This window comes from Rhinocladiella mackenziei (assembly GCF_000835555.1).
Source record: "Rhinocladiella mackenziei CBS 650.93 unplaced genomic scaffold supercont1.3, whole genome shotgun sequence".
In the NCBI taxonomy this organism is placed as follows: domain Eukaryota; kingdom Fungi; phylum Ascomycota; class Eurotiomycetes; order Chaetothyriales; family Herpotrichiellaceae; genus Rhinocladiella; species Rhinocladiella mackenziei.
The window spans coordinates 3835939-3849067 of record NW_013550602.1 but is presented as its reverse complement, the minus strand read 5'-3'; the positions used below and the strand labels follow the sequence as shown (position 1 = coordinate 3849067).

Below are 13129 nucleotides of genomic sequence, written 5' to 3'. Positions count from 1 at the left end.
CGCATGTGTCTCAGACTCTGCGAGAACCACTACATGCCTACATATGCAGGTACACCTCGCGAATTCAGTGGGCAAGAGGTGACGACGAGTTTGCTGGATGGTGGTGACCTTTACCACTTAGGATCTGGCTTCGCATCAAAGAGGGCTGGGATCTGCCAAACACAAAGCGAGTTGTTCCTCGCTCTCAGTCTTTCATGACGCGACACCAAGTTTCAGTCGAAAAGTCGGTTTTGACTTGTTTTCTTTTCCTACTTACGCGGTCTCCAATTCTCACGTGAGGATGCAGGGACGAAGAATTGGAGGCGACTGGAAAATGCACATGCCTTCTACTTCTCCTGCAGCCATGCCGTCGCCACTATTCGCTACCAATGGCCAGTGTGCAGTTGATGATGGTGCATCACCAAAGTCACAGAATCCAGAAACCTCGCCTGCGGGTTATACCACTTGCTGTTCCCCGCGATTCCTACACGCACTCGAAAGACGACCGCGTGTTTCATCCTTCTCCAACGGCGTCCACAATGCATGAGCGCGAGCAAAAAAGGCGGGTCAAGAGGTTCGTTCTCGTTATCAATGCCAAATGGATGGATGGCGAGATGGGAGAAAATCATCAATTCTGGCTCATAGCACCGTCTTCTGTAGCATTGAATCATTGACCCGCCGGGACCGTGAGGATTTAGAAGCCAGTAGATCCATCCCATCGTAACTTGTGGCCACATATCAACAGGGCCCTTGAAGGCCGAAACAAACCTACCAAAAAGGTCTGGGATGCGTGGAGCCCAGGACTTTCCCTCTCAGGTCGGTTCGAACTTTCGGTGGGGTGAGGAATTCTTCCTTTTCCCAGACCAACGCTTAGGTTATCGATAGGCATCTCTGGAACTTGGGTCATGGCCTCATGGCTTGGGCCGATCAACCACTAAAAACTTCCTCCATCCATTGGTCTCGTCCGTCAAGAGACAGGTGGGCAGAGATTACCTTAACAGCAAGCCCTCCTACGAAATGTTGGTGCTTCATCTCGGGGTGGTATTGTACTTACTCACACCTGGCCACTCTTTAAAAAGAGTAAGGTGGTATGGTCTAAGTGGTGCGTGTTTTGATGGAAACTTGTTTTCCTTCTGATCACCAAATATCGCCTCATCATTTAGCGGACATCAGGGTCAATCACGCACCTAATTGCGCTTGGGCGATGTCGACACCTTCCCAGACGCTACCAAATTGGACCTGGCCACTCAGATGGTACAAGACGACCGCAGCACAAAAGCAGCACTACCCTTGACTCGATGAAGCTGGTGCTGCGAGCAAATCCCTCTCTGGTTGACGAATAGCGGTATGGCTGTCAAGCCATTCCTAGGGGATCAACGGAACCAAGGAGCTAGGGGCTGATCCCAATGCTGGCGACACGCAGGAACCATCACCTCGCCAAGTGCCCAAAACACGTCCAACTCGGCCCCCAAAGTTCCCGTTCGCGACCCGGTTGTGCTACACTCCCAGACGGAGGACTTCCCAGTACCCATTGTCCGCTGCGTAAAACTCAACCCTGGACCATACCCCTGCCTAGGTCGAAGACCCCCCAGCCTGCGGCGCCGTCTTCTCTTTGCGCAGACGGGAACACCTTTGACCCTGCAACTTTATGCCCGAATGGGAGTAGAACCGTTTCCAGAAGAGCCCGTTGTTGATTCCGATTCCACAAGAAAACCATGGCCTCGGGCCATAGAGTAGCGTGGCAATTCTGTGCTCATCCTCACCCAACCGAACCTACGAATGCCGCCAGAAGCGCAGCGAGACCCGCTGCTGGAGCTGGACCCTAACGCAGGAACACCGAAGGTTCCTTATGCAGCTTGTGCCTGAGAGGCTCAGAAAACCACGGCGGCCGCGAGCACCACTACCTCTACCACCCAATGAGACTCTCGAGTTAATGCAGGTACGCAGTTTTTTTTTTTCTTCCTTTTTTTTTTTCCCCCCTCCTCTTCATTGTGTTTCTTCATCCATTAGCATCAGTTCTTTTCTCTTCTGTTTGTCCGAAGAGCTGCAGCTCGTGTTTCAGGTTCGAGGCGGTCCGACTTGCCGGTGCTCATCACTGTGCATCAAATCCATCCCATGTTTGATTCCTTATTGCAACCTTCTCCCACACTTGCAGGTTACACGAATTTTTTCTCCCCTCACGGCTACAATGCTCGAGCTCTCACGCTCTGGTCGGACATTAGCTTCGACTGGTTATCTTAGTGCTGGATGGGTGGCTTAGATATTCCTCCAAATTTGGGCATGGACACCTAGCAAGTCTGGCGGCCGCCCCCGAGTCACTATGAATTAGCTGGTCCTTTTTTGCCAGGGATCAATTATAATAACTGGCGGCGAACGGATTTCGCATTCGATCGTGGATGGCAGGAACCAGCTCGGCCTTCAAGCGGAGGGAACAGATGGTGCTTCCGGGGAAATTGAGTCTCCACTCAATTATCTTTCTTATCGTACCTGGCGTCGGGGAAAGGATGAGTGGCAGGATGGCTAGTCTGCAATGGTGGAGGACAAGTCTTCACGCATTGGTCGGTCTCTTTTCACCTTCCCCGACAATTTTTTTCTCTTTGGTGGCCAGGTTGAACCTCCGTTTCTCACCTCTCCACGATATTTCGACTTCGACAAATCCAGCCACATCCACCCAATGATGATAACAGGCTAAGCGATCTTTTATTTTCTCTCCGCCATCCTTCACGTCAACGCACTAAGCAGGCCGGAAGATCGGCAATCCATGTTGCCCTTTTCTAAAATTCTCCAGCTCAATCATTTCGGCCCTGCTCGAGACGAACTGTACGTAGTCTTGTGTGGATTGACCAGTCAACTTCAATTCTGTTGACTGAGGAACAAGAAAATCAAGCTTATAGGCAGTTCTCCAGATTTTCTGGTAGGCTGTGATCGGAATTTTCTTTGACAGAGTATGGGACCAAGCGATCAAGCCACACAGCGCCACCATTCGATCCACCTAGAAATGGCATAGCATGATGAGATTTGACAGCTTTGACATCACAGGCCGTGGATTCGACTGGGTCACAGGTATCCTTGACCCTGCTGTGCGAACCCATGATATGAGGGCCGACATATCCCAGAAAGCGTGGTTCTGTGAATAGAAACGTGTAGGGATGCTGCAATGTAAAGAACGCGTCTAATTCGGTAAAGCGCAAGAGGCTGTGTACGAAAGCAATCAAATATCCCGGCGCCACTCGTGTTTTCTTGCCTCTCGAAGAGTGTGTGTGCCTCCATGCTCGGTAAGCAATCGATCAACTTTTGGCATGAGGCATTTCGATCTCTTTCCTCAATTTTGTCTATGACGATCCTGTACTCATCCTTTGGCATTTTGAAATTTTGAAGGTTCAATCCCAAGGTTGAGACCTTGAAAAAAGCTTTTCCTCTGGCGGTGTATCTTTTCATCAATGCATAACCCTTAAAGCGCGAAGAGCCTGAACCGTTTTATCATATGCGATTTACCCTGATCAAAGGGGTAATTTTTGAGAACTGACCTGGGAGAAGTCACATGTCCCAGCATTCGAGTCGACCAAGACTGGGAGGCACTTGGTTTGTGAAGGTACTTATCATTCCGATACCATCACTTTTGGCCATCTGTCAATTGCGATCATGGATTTCAATCTAGCTTCAACTATCCCCGGACTCTGCAGGATGGATTATCTGTCAATCCCATACAGACCATTTGTGATACGATCTGAACGTTGGAAATATTGGCATGTTTGAGCGCCATCTGATTTCATCTGGCTTCTGCTCGCAGATCAAAATATTGCCGTCCTTTGAACGACTCGCGAGCGAACAAATGGAAAATGGCCGACGCAATAGCCCACAGACCGAGCCTGATGCACGTACTCCTGTAACGGCGAGTGAGCCGAGCCGAAACGTTGAATGCACTGATGAAGTACAGGCGTCGTTTTGGAGGGAAAAACCCAATCACGTCAAAAGGGCACCAGAAGATATTTTCAATCCTTTGGACCTGATTCAGGCTAGCAGGCATTGACCCTTGGGTCCTCGGGACGGGAGGATGAGCTCACACAACAGCTTGGTCGGGCGACAGGGTATCAACCCCAAGATATGTTTATTGTCAATATCTCACACAGGCCGCATCGTTGCTGAAGCTTCATCAAATTTCGGTCCGGCCCGGACACAACACAATGAGATGTCAACTGATAACAGCGCAAATGAAAATCTCCAGACCCCAAAGAATGTTCAAGACGGAAGCGTCGAGTAGTTTCAACGGGCGAAGTACTTCGAAATTTGGAAGGTATCAAGGTCTGTCCATCTTACCTCTGTCGGGGCCGACAGGATACCCGAGGCGCAGAAGAGAACCGGATGTCCGCATGTAATGATGCAATTTGCATTTGGGAGCATCTTCCACAAGTGTGATCCAAGCCCGTGGCTTTCAAGATCGATGGTCATCCTTGCAGTGGTCAAGATATTGACTCCGTTTCTTCGGAACACTTCAGAGTAGACATCAATGATCAAGTCTTCCCAACAGGAATCACTTGGACGGGGAATGAGTTCAAGAAGTATATGCATGAACAAGCTCGCCGTCAACAAATACCAAGTACTGCCCAAAGTGGCGCGTGGCAAAATTATAAGTTTGGCTTCAGAATTTCAAGTCAATATTTGAGATCATGATGATCTCCACTCAAACCAGGTTTGAACGAAGAGACCAGCAATCATTCTCTTCCTATCGTTCATTTATTGTTCGATTCATCACGAGCCATTTCTTCTACGTTGAATTCGAACTAGTAAGGCTGCAAGTTTCATTTTCCTTAAGCGAGAAATGCCAAGACGAAAAAATAGTTCTGCTTGACAGAGAAGGTTTACCGAGAGTGAAGAACGATCCCCGGTCCTGTCCACGTCTCCTGAAGTGCTTCGATGTCCTCTACAATTGCATGGAGACATTGATGATTTCGGGATGAGAGATTGACAAAAAGCTCTGCAGGGATGGTGCATTCCGAGACGCAACAGCAAAAACGAAGTCGCAGTGACGGAGGCCGCCCAAGCTATAGACATGGACTAATCCCAATCCGGCTACTTCCCACAGATTCTCGCCTTTATCATAACCTCGCACCGATTTATCCCTTCTTTCTTATGTCGTGCGGCGCTGCCACCAATATTTACCCCTGTGTTGCTTGGCCGATCTCCATTACTCTCAATGACGAGTCCAAGTGTCAGTGGTAGCACAGATGAACTACAATCCAAAATTGCAAGCCGATCTCCTCGACGGAACAAGCTCTTGTTTCGCTGCTCAGGCTGTCTACCAAGGCTGAATTCGAGCTCGTCGAGTGCTCCTGCGCTGGTTCACGCGTGGGGTCGGACAGATTGAAAATGAAAACGAAAACGGAAGTGACTCAAATATGGTCGACATTTACCGTGATGGCGACTTGGCGTGATAAACTCAATGAAGTGTAGCAAAATTTGTTGCAAGAAATGATGAGCTCGGTCCCATCATGACATGACGACTTGGGGCTGTCGGGAGACCAAAAATGTACAGACGTAGGGCGAAAATGTGAACTCTTTAGTAATATGCAGTGAGATTCAGGCCGTCTTGCTTTGAGGGCAGGTTCATTTTGCTCAGTCATTCAATTCCAACCCGACCATTTGCAATTCCTCTTCAGGCTCTATGACTTTCCATATTGGGTCCACCTGTGCCTTGGTCTATGATCTTGTCCCAGCCGGGATGCAGTCATATCTCATATATCTCATGGTCAATTCCAGCATATCCATATCAACCCTTAGTCATCAGATTCAATCTTCTCAATCGTGGCATCCCTCTTTTCGCCCGTCTCTCCTATGATTCGCACCCGATCAATTCTGACCTTCTCATTATCTCCCTCGCTCTCTACAACAAACAACACCAAGCTAGTCACGTTCTGGAATTTGACAATGCGTAGATCGATCTTGGCCGTTCCAGTTTTTGGGTCCCAATCTTTCTCTGACAATGTCACCTCTTGCGTTGCTTGTGTATCCTCGGCCTCGTCAAAACCTAGAATGCGAGGCCGATTCGTGTAGAATTTGATCAACTTAGGTCGACTGGGGGATTCGTCATCGTCCGTGGTGTCCGGCAAGGAGGTAAGCTGTACCGAGTGGATTTTCAGGATGGACTGGAAAGGAATATAGAACATGAGTTGTTCATCCGTATCGCTTTCGACCCAATCAGCTTGGGCATCCGCTTGACCTGAAATCATCAGCTCAATCCGTTATGCACGTCACATTGTTGTATGAGGACTGACCTTTGGGCTTGTCACCACTGATCAAGGTTCTGGCACTGCCGTGCGAAGAATCCCAATTCAACAGCTCCATACCCAGGACGTCGACCTGAGACGTAACATTGCTATATCCGCGTGGAAGCTCTGCACCAAGCCATGTCCCACTAGAAGGAACTCCACCAACTTCACCCGCTTCCATCTTGTTCGCCTCGTTTGCCAACTGTTTGACCACATTTGACAGTTTTCTCGGGTCTGCCCCTTCGATGAATTCCACCTGTTGAGCATTCTTGAAAATCATAAACGTGGGCATCGCCTTGACTCCGTATGACCTGGCAAGATCTTGCTGTTGATCTGTATTGATCTTTGCGAAAGTGATTTTATTCGGGCGGGACAATTGCGCAGACAGTTGTTCGTAGATGGGGGCGATCTGGCGACACGGCCCACACCAGTCGGCGTAGAAATCGGCGACGACAATAGCAGAAGAAGATAGCAAAGCAGAAAATTGTGAGGTAGACTCGATATGGACTGTTTTGGACATGGTGGGTGGTGGAAGGGGAAGATGATGGGGAAAAGGGAGTGAGATCGAATGGATTTGACAACTGCAATGAACAGAGCCCCAGATTAAGAATGAGGAAGATGGACCAGGTCAGCAAGTTTGTCGAGCATGTGGATTAGGGGTTGGAAGATTGCATTTGCAGGTCATACGTTAACATGTAGGCGCAGGCATAGAATCCCAGACCGCACAGCTACTCTTGAGCCCCACCGGCGTGGGAACACCATTTCGCCGAATCAGGGTACACCTTAGGACTTCATCTCCAGCCACGTCCCACTTCTTAACCGTGATCATGTTCCTGTTCCTGGTGATCTTTTTCTCCTCGCTTACTTCTTCAGCCGTTCCAGACCAGCCACGGTCTGACCTCGTGTACAGAACTACCTCTCTATGTCGTTATTCCTTCGACATCGCTTATACTTGCGGCGAAAAGCGAGCTGAACCGTTTTCCCTATGAAGATCGATCCATCCTCGGAAGAGGACTGGTCTGATTCCATTGACCTTTTCGAAATTTCTCAATGTCTCTTACCCATCGACCTCCAGTTCCATCGAGGCGCAATCCCCATCTCCTCCCCTTTCTGTTTCAGTCTAAGCATCCTTCTGCCGATACTTCGCTGAAATCAAAGAAAGATATGTCTTCAACGGGCGAAACCAAGGTCCGCTTCATCTCCTACGGGTCTTCGTGTTCGTCTGAATCGTCCTCTCCAGACACTGCCGGGACATTCCAAAACATACTGCTCGCGAGTACCACAGAAAGCCAAACCCCAACGACTAGCTAAGGATGGCGCGTTACATAAACGTCATGCGCGCAGCAAGAGCGAAGCATCCAATTCAAATCAAAGATATTTCTTTCATCGCCGCCTCTTACCCTCGAAGCCAAGGTCGCCCCGATGGCACGAACTATACCGTGCCCCTGCCTATTGTTGATCCGGGAGCTGGACAACTCGATCCATTCAATGTCTCCGTTCCCGGTGATGTACATCCCGCAGGTCCTAGAGATGTTGGACCATGGTACGTAACTCAGTTCAACAGAACAGATCTTACCATACTTTCAGGTGCTATACTTGTTCAATCTCTGCTTGTCCGTCTCGCGGAACTACTCTCCGCCAGCAAAGGTCGTGGCACTAGTAGGCAACATCAAAAATACGGTGCTGGCCTGCGCTATGGCCGTCCCTGCCTCATTCTACTCGATAATCTTTGCGGCGCTACCTAAAATGCCTTCGCTCCTGTAGGCAGCCAATTGACTCCCAAAATTCTAAAAACCTTGCTCCCCTGACCTAGATCATCCATACTGACCATTCGTACCGCTTTCAGAAAAGAGGCGTGCATGACACCGTTCAACATATCCGACCTTGAAGCGAACAGGTCGGAGTTGATCAGTGACCAAACCGAGGCCAACAGGTAGTTTAGTTATGCGACGCTCCCAGGTATCAAGTCTTCTGCATCGTTTGCTGTGGGCCCCTGTGGACGAGCCGCATCCCAGAACTCATCTTCTCAGACTTCCTCCACTTTCTTACCTAACCAGCTTCAAATCGCCAGTGTCGCCGTGAATTCAGTGCCAACTGAGGTCAAGAGAATGGCGATGGCGAGAATAAACGGCTCCAACGAAAGTCCTTTTTCTTATTTGATCGAGAAAAGGTCAAATCAAACAATTGAATGACGGCCATGGACAATGACACCAGTAGCATTGCACTCCCCACACCTACGGGTCAATGCAAACTGGTATGCCCTGATCAATTCCGTCGTGAGATAATCGAAGTTTAGTGGCGGAAACAGTTTTTGCATCCCGTTAAGGTTTCTCTACTGTTCTGAGCGTTCTGCATCCAATTTGGATTTCGGTTTCTTCGCACCACTTAGGCCTATCATAGCCATTGCCTGGGTTCCTGAATATCTGATGATGATTGGAAGAGGCGTCACTAGGTTGCTGAATCCTCTGGCCCCCTCGTTGCACTGCTTGTGTTTCATGTCATTCCTCGCCTGCAACAGCTTCGGTCGTCGATAGTTCTCGTTTGCCTGTTTTGCCATCTCTTTCTTCTTTCTGTCCATCTGATGGATGCTATTGTCCCTGTACTCTTTCCCCATTCTGGGGTGACTCTTCTTTGCTTCTTGCCGAATCTGCTAGCCCTTTCCACATTCCTGTTCTGTATCTTGCATGGCTAGTGTTGCGACTCAGGGCAATCCTCACCCTTCAATACACCTTTGGCTGGCATTATATGCTCTCTTCACGGTGGGGTAACTTCCTGGTCCCGCCGCGCATCTTCGGCAACGCGCTTCGTTCGGCTTTGCATTTTTGAAAGGTTGGAATGGGATGACGAGAGGTGAGGGTTGCATGGTATGTTCTCCGGCAAACATCTGGGTCGAACTCGTCTCGAGCGGACATTTTGACAGTCGGATTTGGTGTAAAAAAGAGTAGTACTGGGCGTGCTATACTGAGGGAGTAAAGCAAGGGCAAAACAACGACTAAGAAAACGGCAAAACAGGACCTTTTACCTGTGACACACTACGCGAACTGAACGAGAACCAGTCGCAGCAAAAGAGGAGAAAATGAACAGATTCATTCAACCGCGACATGATCAAGTCTTCTTGTAATGGAAGCTACATCATCGCTCCGCAATTTGTAGACAAACCAAAGTAATGAGAACATAGGAGCAGCTTATGACGTCTGAAGATTGCACGCGTCTAGTTACAAGGGACTTTAACCCAGGCACCGCACTCAATTCACTTTCATAGGACATGGTCTTCTGCATATCGGCAATTGAAAGCCAGGAAAGAAGGATGCGGGTGTGGGGCGCTAACCCTCACAAACGCCCCCCCATCAAAAGCCCACAAATCGCATCTTATTACTTTTTGTTTTTTGGTTCTCTACTATTTGCGAAAGGCGACGACGGCGATCGTGTTTATTGATGTCCAATTCATCAAATGATCGAGAAAGACAACACAACCATTACGATGTCCTTCAACTCCCGAGTTATCCAAACCGTGCTCGATTGTCCAAAGAAAAAATCAAAGCGGCTTACCACCGTGCCTTGCTCATCCACCATCCAGACAAATCTCCGAATGATTCCCTGAGGCCCTCACCCGGCTCCCATAAGTCTTTATACTCCATCGATGACATTGTGACTGCTTACGAAGTGCTCATTGATCCCCAGAAGCGCGCTACATATGATCAGGCACTCGCGCAGGATGAAGCCTTTGGGTTGAAGAGAGCCGGTGGTGAGAAAGGTACACATATTGGAGTGGAAGTATTTGACTTGGAAGATCTGGAATATGATGAGGTCAAGAACAGTTGGTCAAAGACCTGTCGTTGCGGTGACAAGCAGGGATACCTCTTGACTGAATCTGATCTGGACAGGGAAAGCCAGCATGGAGAAATCTATGTTGGTTGTGGAGGCTGTAGTCTGTTCATCAAGGTCTTGTTTGAGTTGGAAGAGGAATGATGCGTGCCAAAGTGACAGCCTGCGTTTTTCATAGCTGCCGGTTGTTCATTCACTCGTGACTTTTCCTGCGAATCCGATTTTGGACTTGCACTCTCCTCCAAGTCATTCAACGCCGCCATGGCCTCATGAACATCCTCGGATCGACCTTGCAGGACCGCCACGAATTCTTCCTCGACCACCGCATACGCATCTGCGAGTTCTCGGGTGTGCTTGATGATTCGGCTCTCAATCTCAGCTTTCCGCTGCGCAAGAGCAAGCAGTCGGGCTAAACGGGCTTCCTGAATGCGGAACCTGTTGATAAGAGCCATGTTAGAGGAACAGGAGCTCCGGAAATTTTCATAGGTTGAAGTGGATGAAACGCACGATTCCTGCTGATACTCCTCAAGCCTCTCGTCAATTTGATCTTCCAGAGCTCGGACTTGATTTTCAAACTCCTTTTCAAGGCGCTGTTGTTTCTGCCCTTTACGCAAGCCGGCCTGATGATGTCAGTCGAGTACGGTAGCATGATTTGACAAGGGAAATGGGGAATGATTCAAAGGCAGCCATCCAATAATCAAGTGTCCCCTCAGGCTTGAGGACCCAACTCGCATCCATCGCCATGCTCTTCTTCAAATTGGCCTCCATTACTCTCAATTCGCGGCACCCTTCAAGTCCAGAATCCCCATCGACATCGGCGTCTTTGCTGTAAGCCTAAGGTGCATTCGAAGCAGACGAGGATTTGGTCTGTGCCGCTCCGAGTCTTCCGGAAGGTTACTTGGGAGGCGTCGTTCGAAATAAAATAGAGCGCAGTGAGGAGCAGAGATTCTCGAAGGCGAGAAGGAAGAGAGCAAGAAAGATTGACAAAGCAGACGAATAAAGGACAGTGACGAAAAGTACGGATGAGGAGCACCCCAAGGTCAGACATTTGAAATTCATTCCAATCCCATGTTATAATTGTGATTGAGATGCTCTTCCGGCAAAGAAGCCCTCCTTTTGAATATGATACATTGTTATAATCCGACCGGCTGTCGCGGTACTTTTCTGAACAAGCTAGTCTTTATCCAGCGTCCCAGATGCTGTTTGTCTGTCCAGCACAAAACTCGTCACCGCCAATCCCTTGCCCTCGCCTAATGACAGACGTAGTATATTACACAAATCTCAAGCATGCCTGGGTATTACCACAGTTCCAGCCTGCTCAACCCATTTCAGCCCAGCCAGCCCGTTCACCATAGCTGGCCTGTCATCAAACGTCTCATACGTCTCATACCTTCTCTACTCGACAATTTCGAGCTCTCCCTTTCGGTCTTTGGCAAAAGTGTTTTTGTATCCATCCCACAATCGGACCAACTCCGCCACGTACTCAGTATGGACTTGGTCAAGGTACGCTTCATCCACTTTGTTGTCTTTACTGCCTTGCTGGACCACTCTAATGGGTCGACCCACCACAATATTGACAGCGCGGCGATAGGGCATGAGCCCGACATCATAGTTGAATATGCCTCGAGCATGAAACAGTGGAATCGTGAATCCCATCATCTTTTTCACAATCATTTGTCCCTTGTAAATCCAAGGGTGTTCGACGCTGTCGACTTGATCGTACAGTTCGTTCTCACCGAAAGCCAGCACAGGAACAAGATCAGCACCCATCCGGATTGCCAGCTTGATGAATCCTTTTCTGCTTCGGAGGACGAGTCGTAGAGAATGGGGCCGAGCATCCAGACTTTCTCGAGCGCCCCCGATGACAATAGTCACCGCTCGACCCATGCCTTCGCCATTATGGCCACCTTTAGACAACAGATTTTCGATGGACTCTCGTGATACGGAGGCTAAGCCCATTGCCAAAGCATAATCTCGATAGAAGGGAACCCGAAAATTGGTGTCGAGTGTTAAGAGAGTGTTTGTTATACCAGGGTAGAGATCCGCGAACCCGAGCGCTTCTGTTGCGAAAGCCGCAAATGCTCCATGAGAGATTATTCCGTGCGGGTGGTACCCAAATATGTATTTTCGGGTCGGCTCCAGCTCAACAGTGCGATGCAAACGAGCGGGGAAATAGGATGCGAACAAAGACCAGAACTTAGATCTGCGCATCCAATTGGACCTTCGGGAAAGTGTCCCATTTGTAGCTTCCTCACTGATCAAAAGGGTATAGATGAGATAAGGAATCAAAAGCGGCCAGGCGAGAGGAATGGCACAGAGCAAGAAGAAGAGAGAGAGGAAGAGAGGAATGGAAGTCGTATGCCACAAGACCGCCAGGGTCTGAAGGCGTCGTTGAAGTGGTACATTCAGAGGAGCCCATCGCATCCTGTGCGGGCGATTAGCAGACTTTCGAAGCATATAGAACCATGTTGTGTTCATACGCTGACCTTTCCCAGCCTGCGCCAGCCCTTCGGCCGCTCGCAAGCTGAGCATCGGGTACATCCTGTTGTTTGGACGGCTTGTTTGGCTTCTTCTCTCGTGGCGGCGTCCTTGTCTTGTGCGTGAGGTTCTTTTCGAGGTTCTCGCTGAGCTTGATGCCTGTCAATGAGGTCTCTCCTTCCTTACATAAGTGTTTCTCATATATCGCTTTCTCCTCATCGAGCCGTTTCCTCGCGCCGTTAACTATTGGAGCAGGGGCGGATCCGTTGGCTGCGCTGTTCTGGCTTGCGGCAGCAACAAGACCATCATTTTTCCCGTTCACTTCGACCGGCTCGTTAACGGCGTCGGCGTCAGATTTCGGAGGAGGATTGTGCTCAAGACGATCTTGCGGCTGCGAAGGCTCCGAGTTCAAGAGTACGTAGCTGCCGGCGGTGGACGCCATCTCGGACAAGAGATCACTGCGCGCTCCCACGAAAACCAGGCAAAGTCGGAGTGACCTCGCTGGAGCATAAATTTGAGACTAGAATGGGAGTGACATTGCTTGGAGCGATAGGCAACGCAGCAACAGAGAGGAGTGAGCA

The 13129-nt window shown here is 49.4% G+C and overlaps 4 protein-coding genes across 4 annotated transcripts; 1 reads left to right on the top strand and 3 right to left on the bottom strand.

Annotated features, from left to right (window-relative positions):
* Positions 1-5753: 5753 nt before the first annotated feature.
* Z518_04916 (thioredoxin) lies at positions 5754-6765 on the bottom strand (the record flags this gene model as incomplete). Its single annotated transcript, XM_013418622.1, has 2 exons — positions 5754-6196; positions 6252-6765. 2 exons carry the CDS (start codon positions 6763-6765, stop codon positions 5754-5756), a joined length of 957 nt encoding a protein of 318 aa, XP_013274076.1.
* A 1812-nt stretch (positions 6766-8577) lies between these two features.
* Positions 8578-8859, bottom strand: Z518_04915 (uncharacterized protein; the record flags this gene model as incomplete). Its single annotated transcript, XM_013418621.1, has 1 exon — positions 8578-8859. One exon carries the CDS (start codon positions 8857-8859, stop codon positions 8578-8580), a length of 282 nt encoding a protein of 93 aa, XP_013274075.1.
* An 821-nt stretch (positions 8860-9680) lies between these two features.
* Positions 9681-10214, top strand: Z518_04914 (uncharacterized protein; the record flags this gene model as incomplete). Its single annotated transcript, XM_013418620.1, has 1 exon — positions 9681-10214. One exon carries the CDS (start codon positions 9681-9683, stop codon positions 10212-10214), a length of 534 nt encoding a protein of 177 aa, XP_013274074.1.
* Positions 10215-11465: 1251 nt separating this feature from the next.
* Positions 11466-12990, bottom strand: Z518_04913 (uncharacterized protein; the record flags this gene model as incomplete). Its single annotated transcript, XM_013418619.1, has 2 exons — positions 11466-12495; positions 12551-12990. The coding sequence occupies 2 exons, from the start codon at positions 12988-12990 to the stop codon at positions 11466-11468; spliced, it is 1470 nt and encodes a 489-aa protein (XP_013274073.1).
* Positions 12991-13129: the final 139 nt, after the last annotated feature.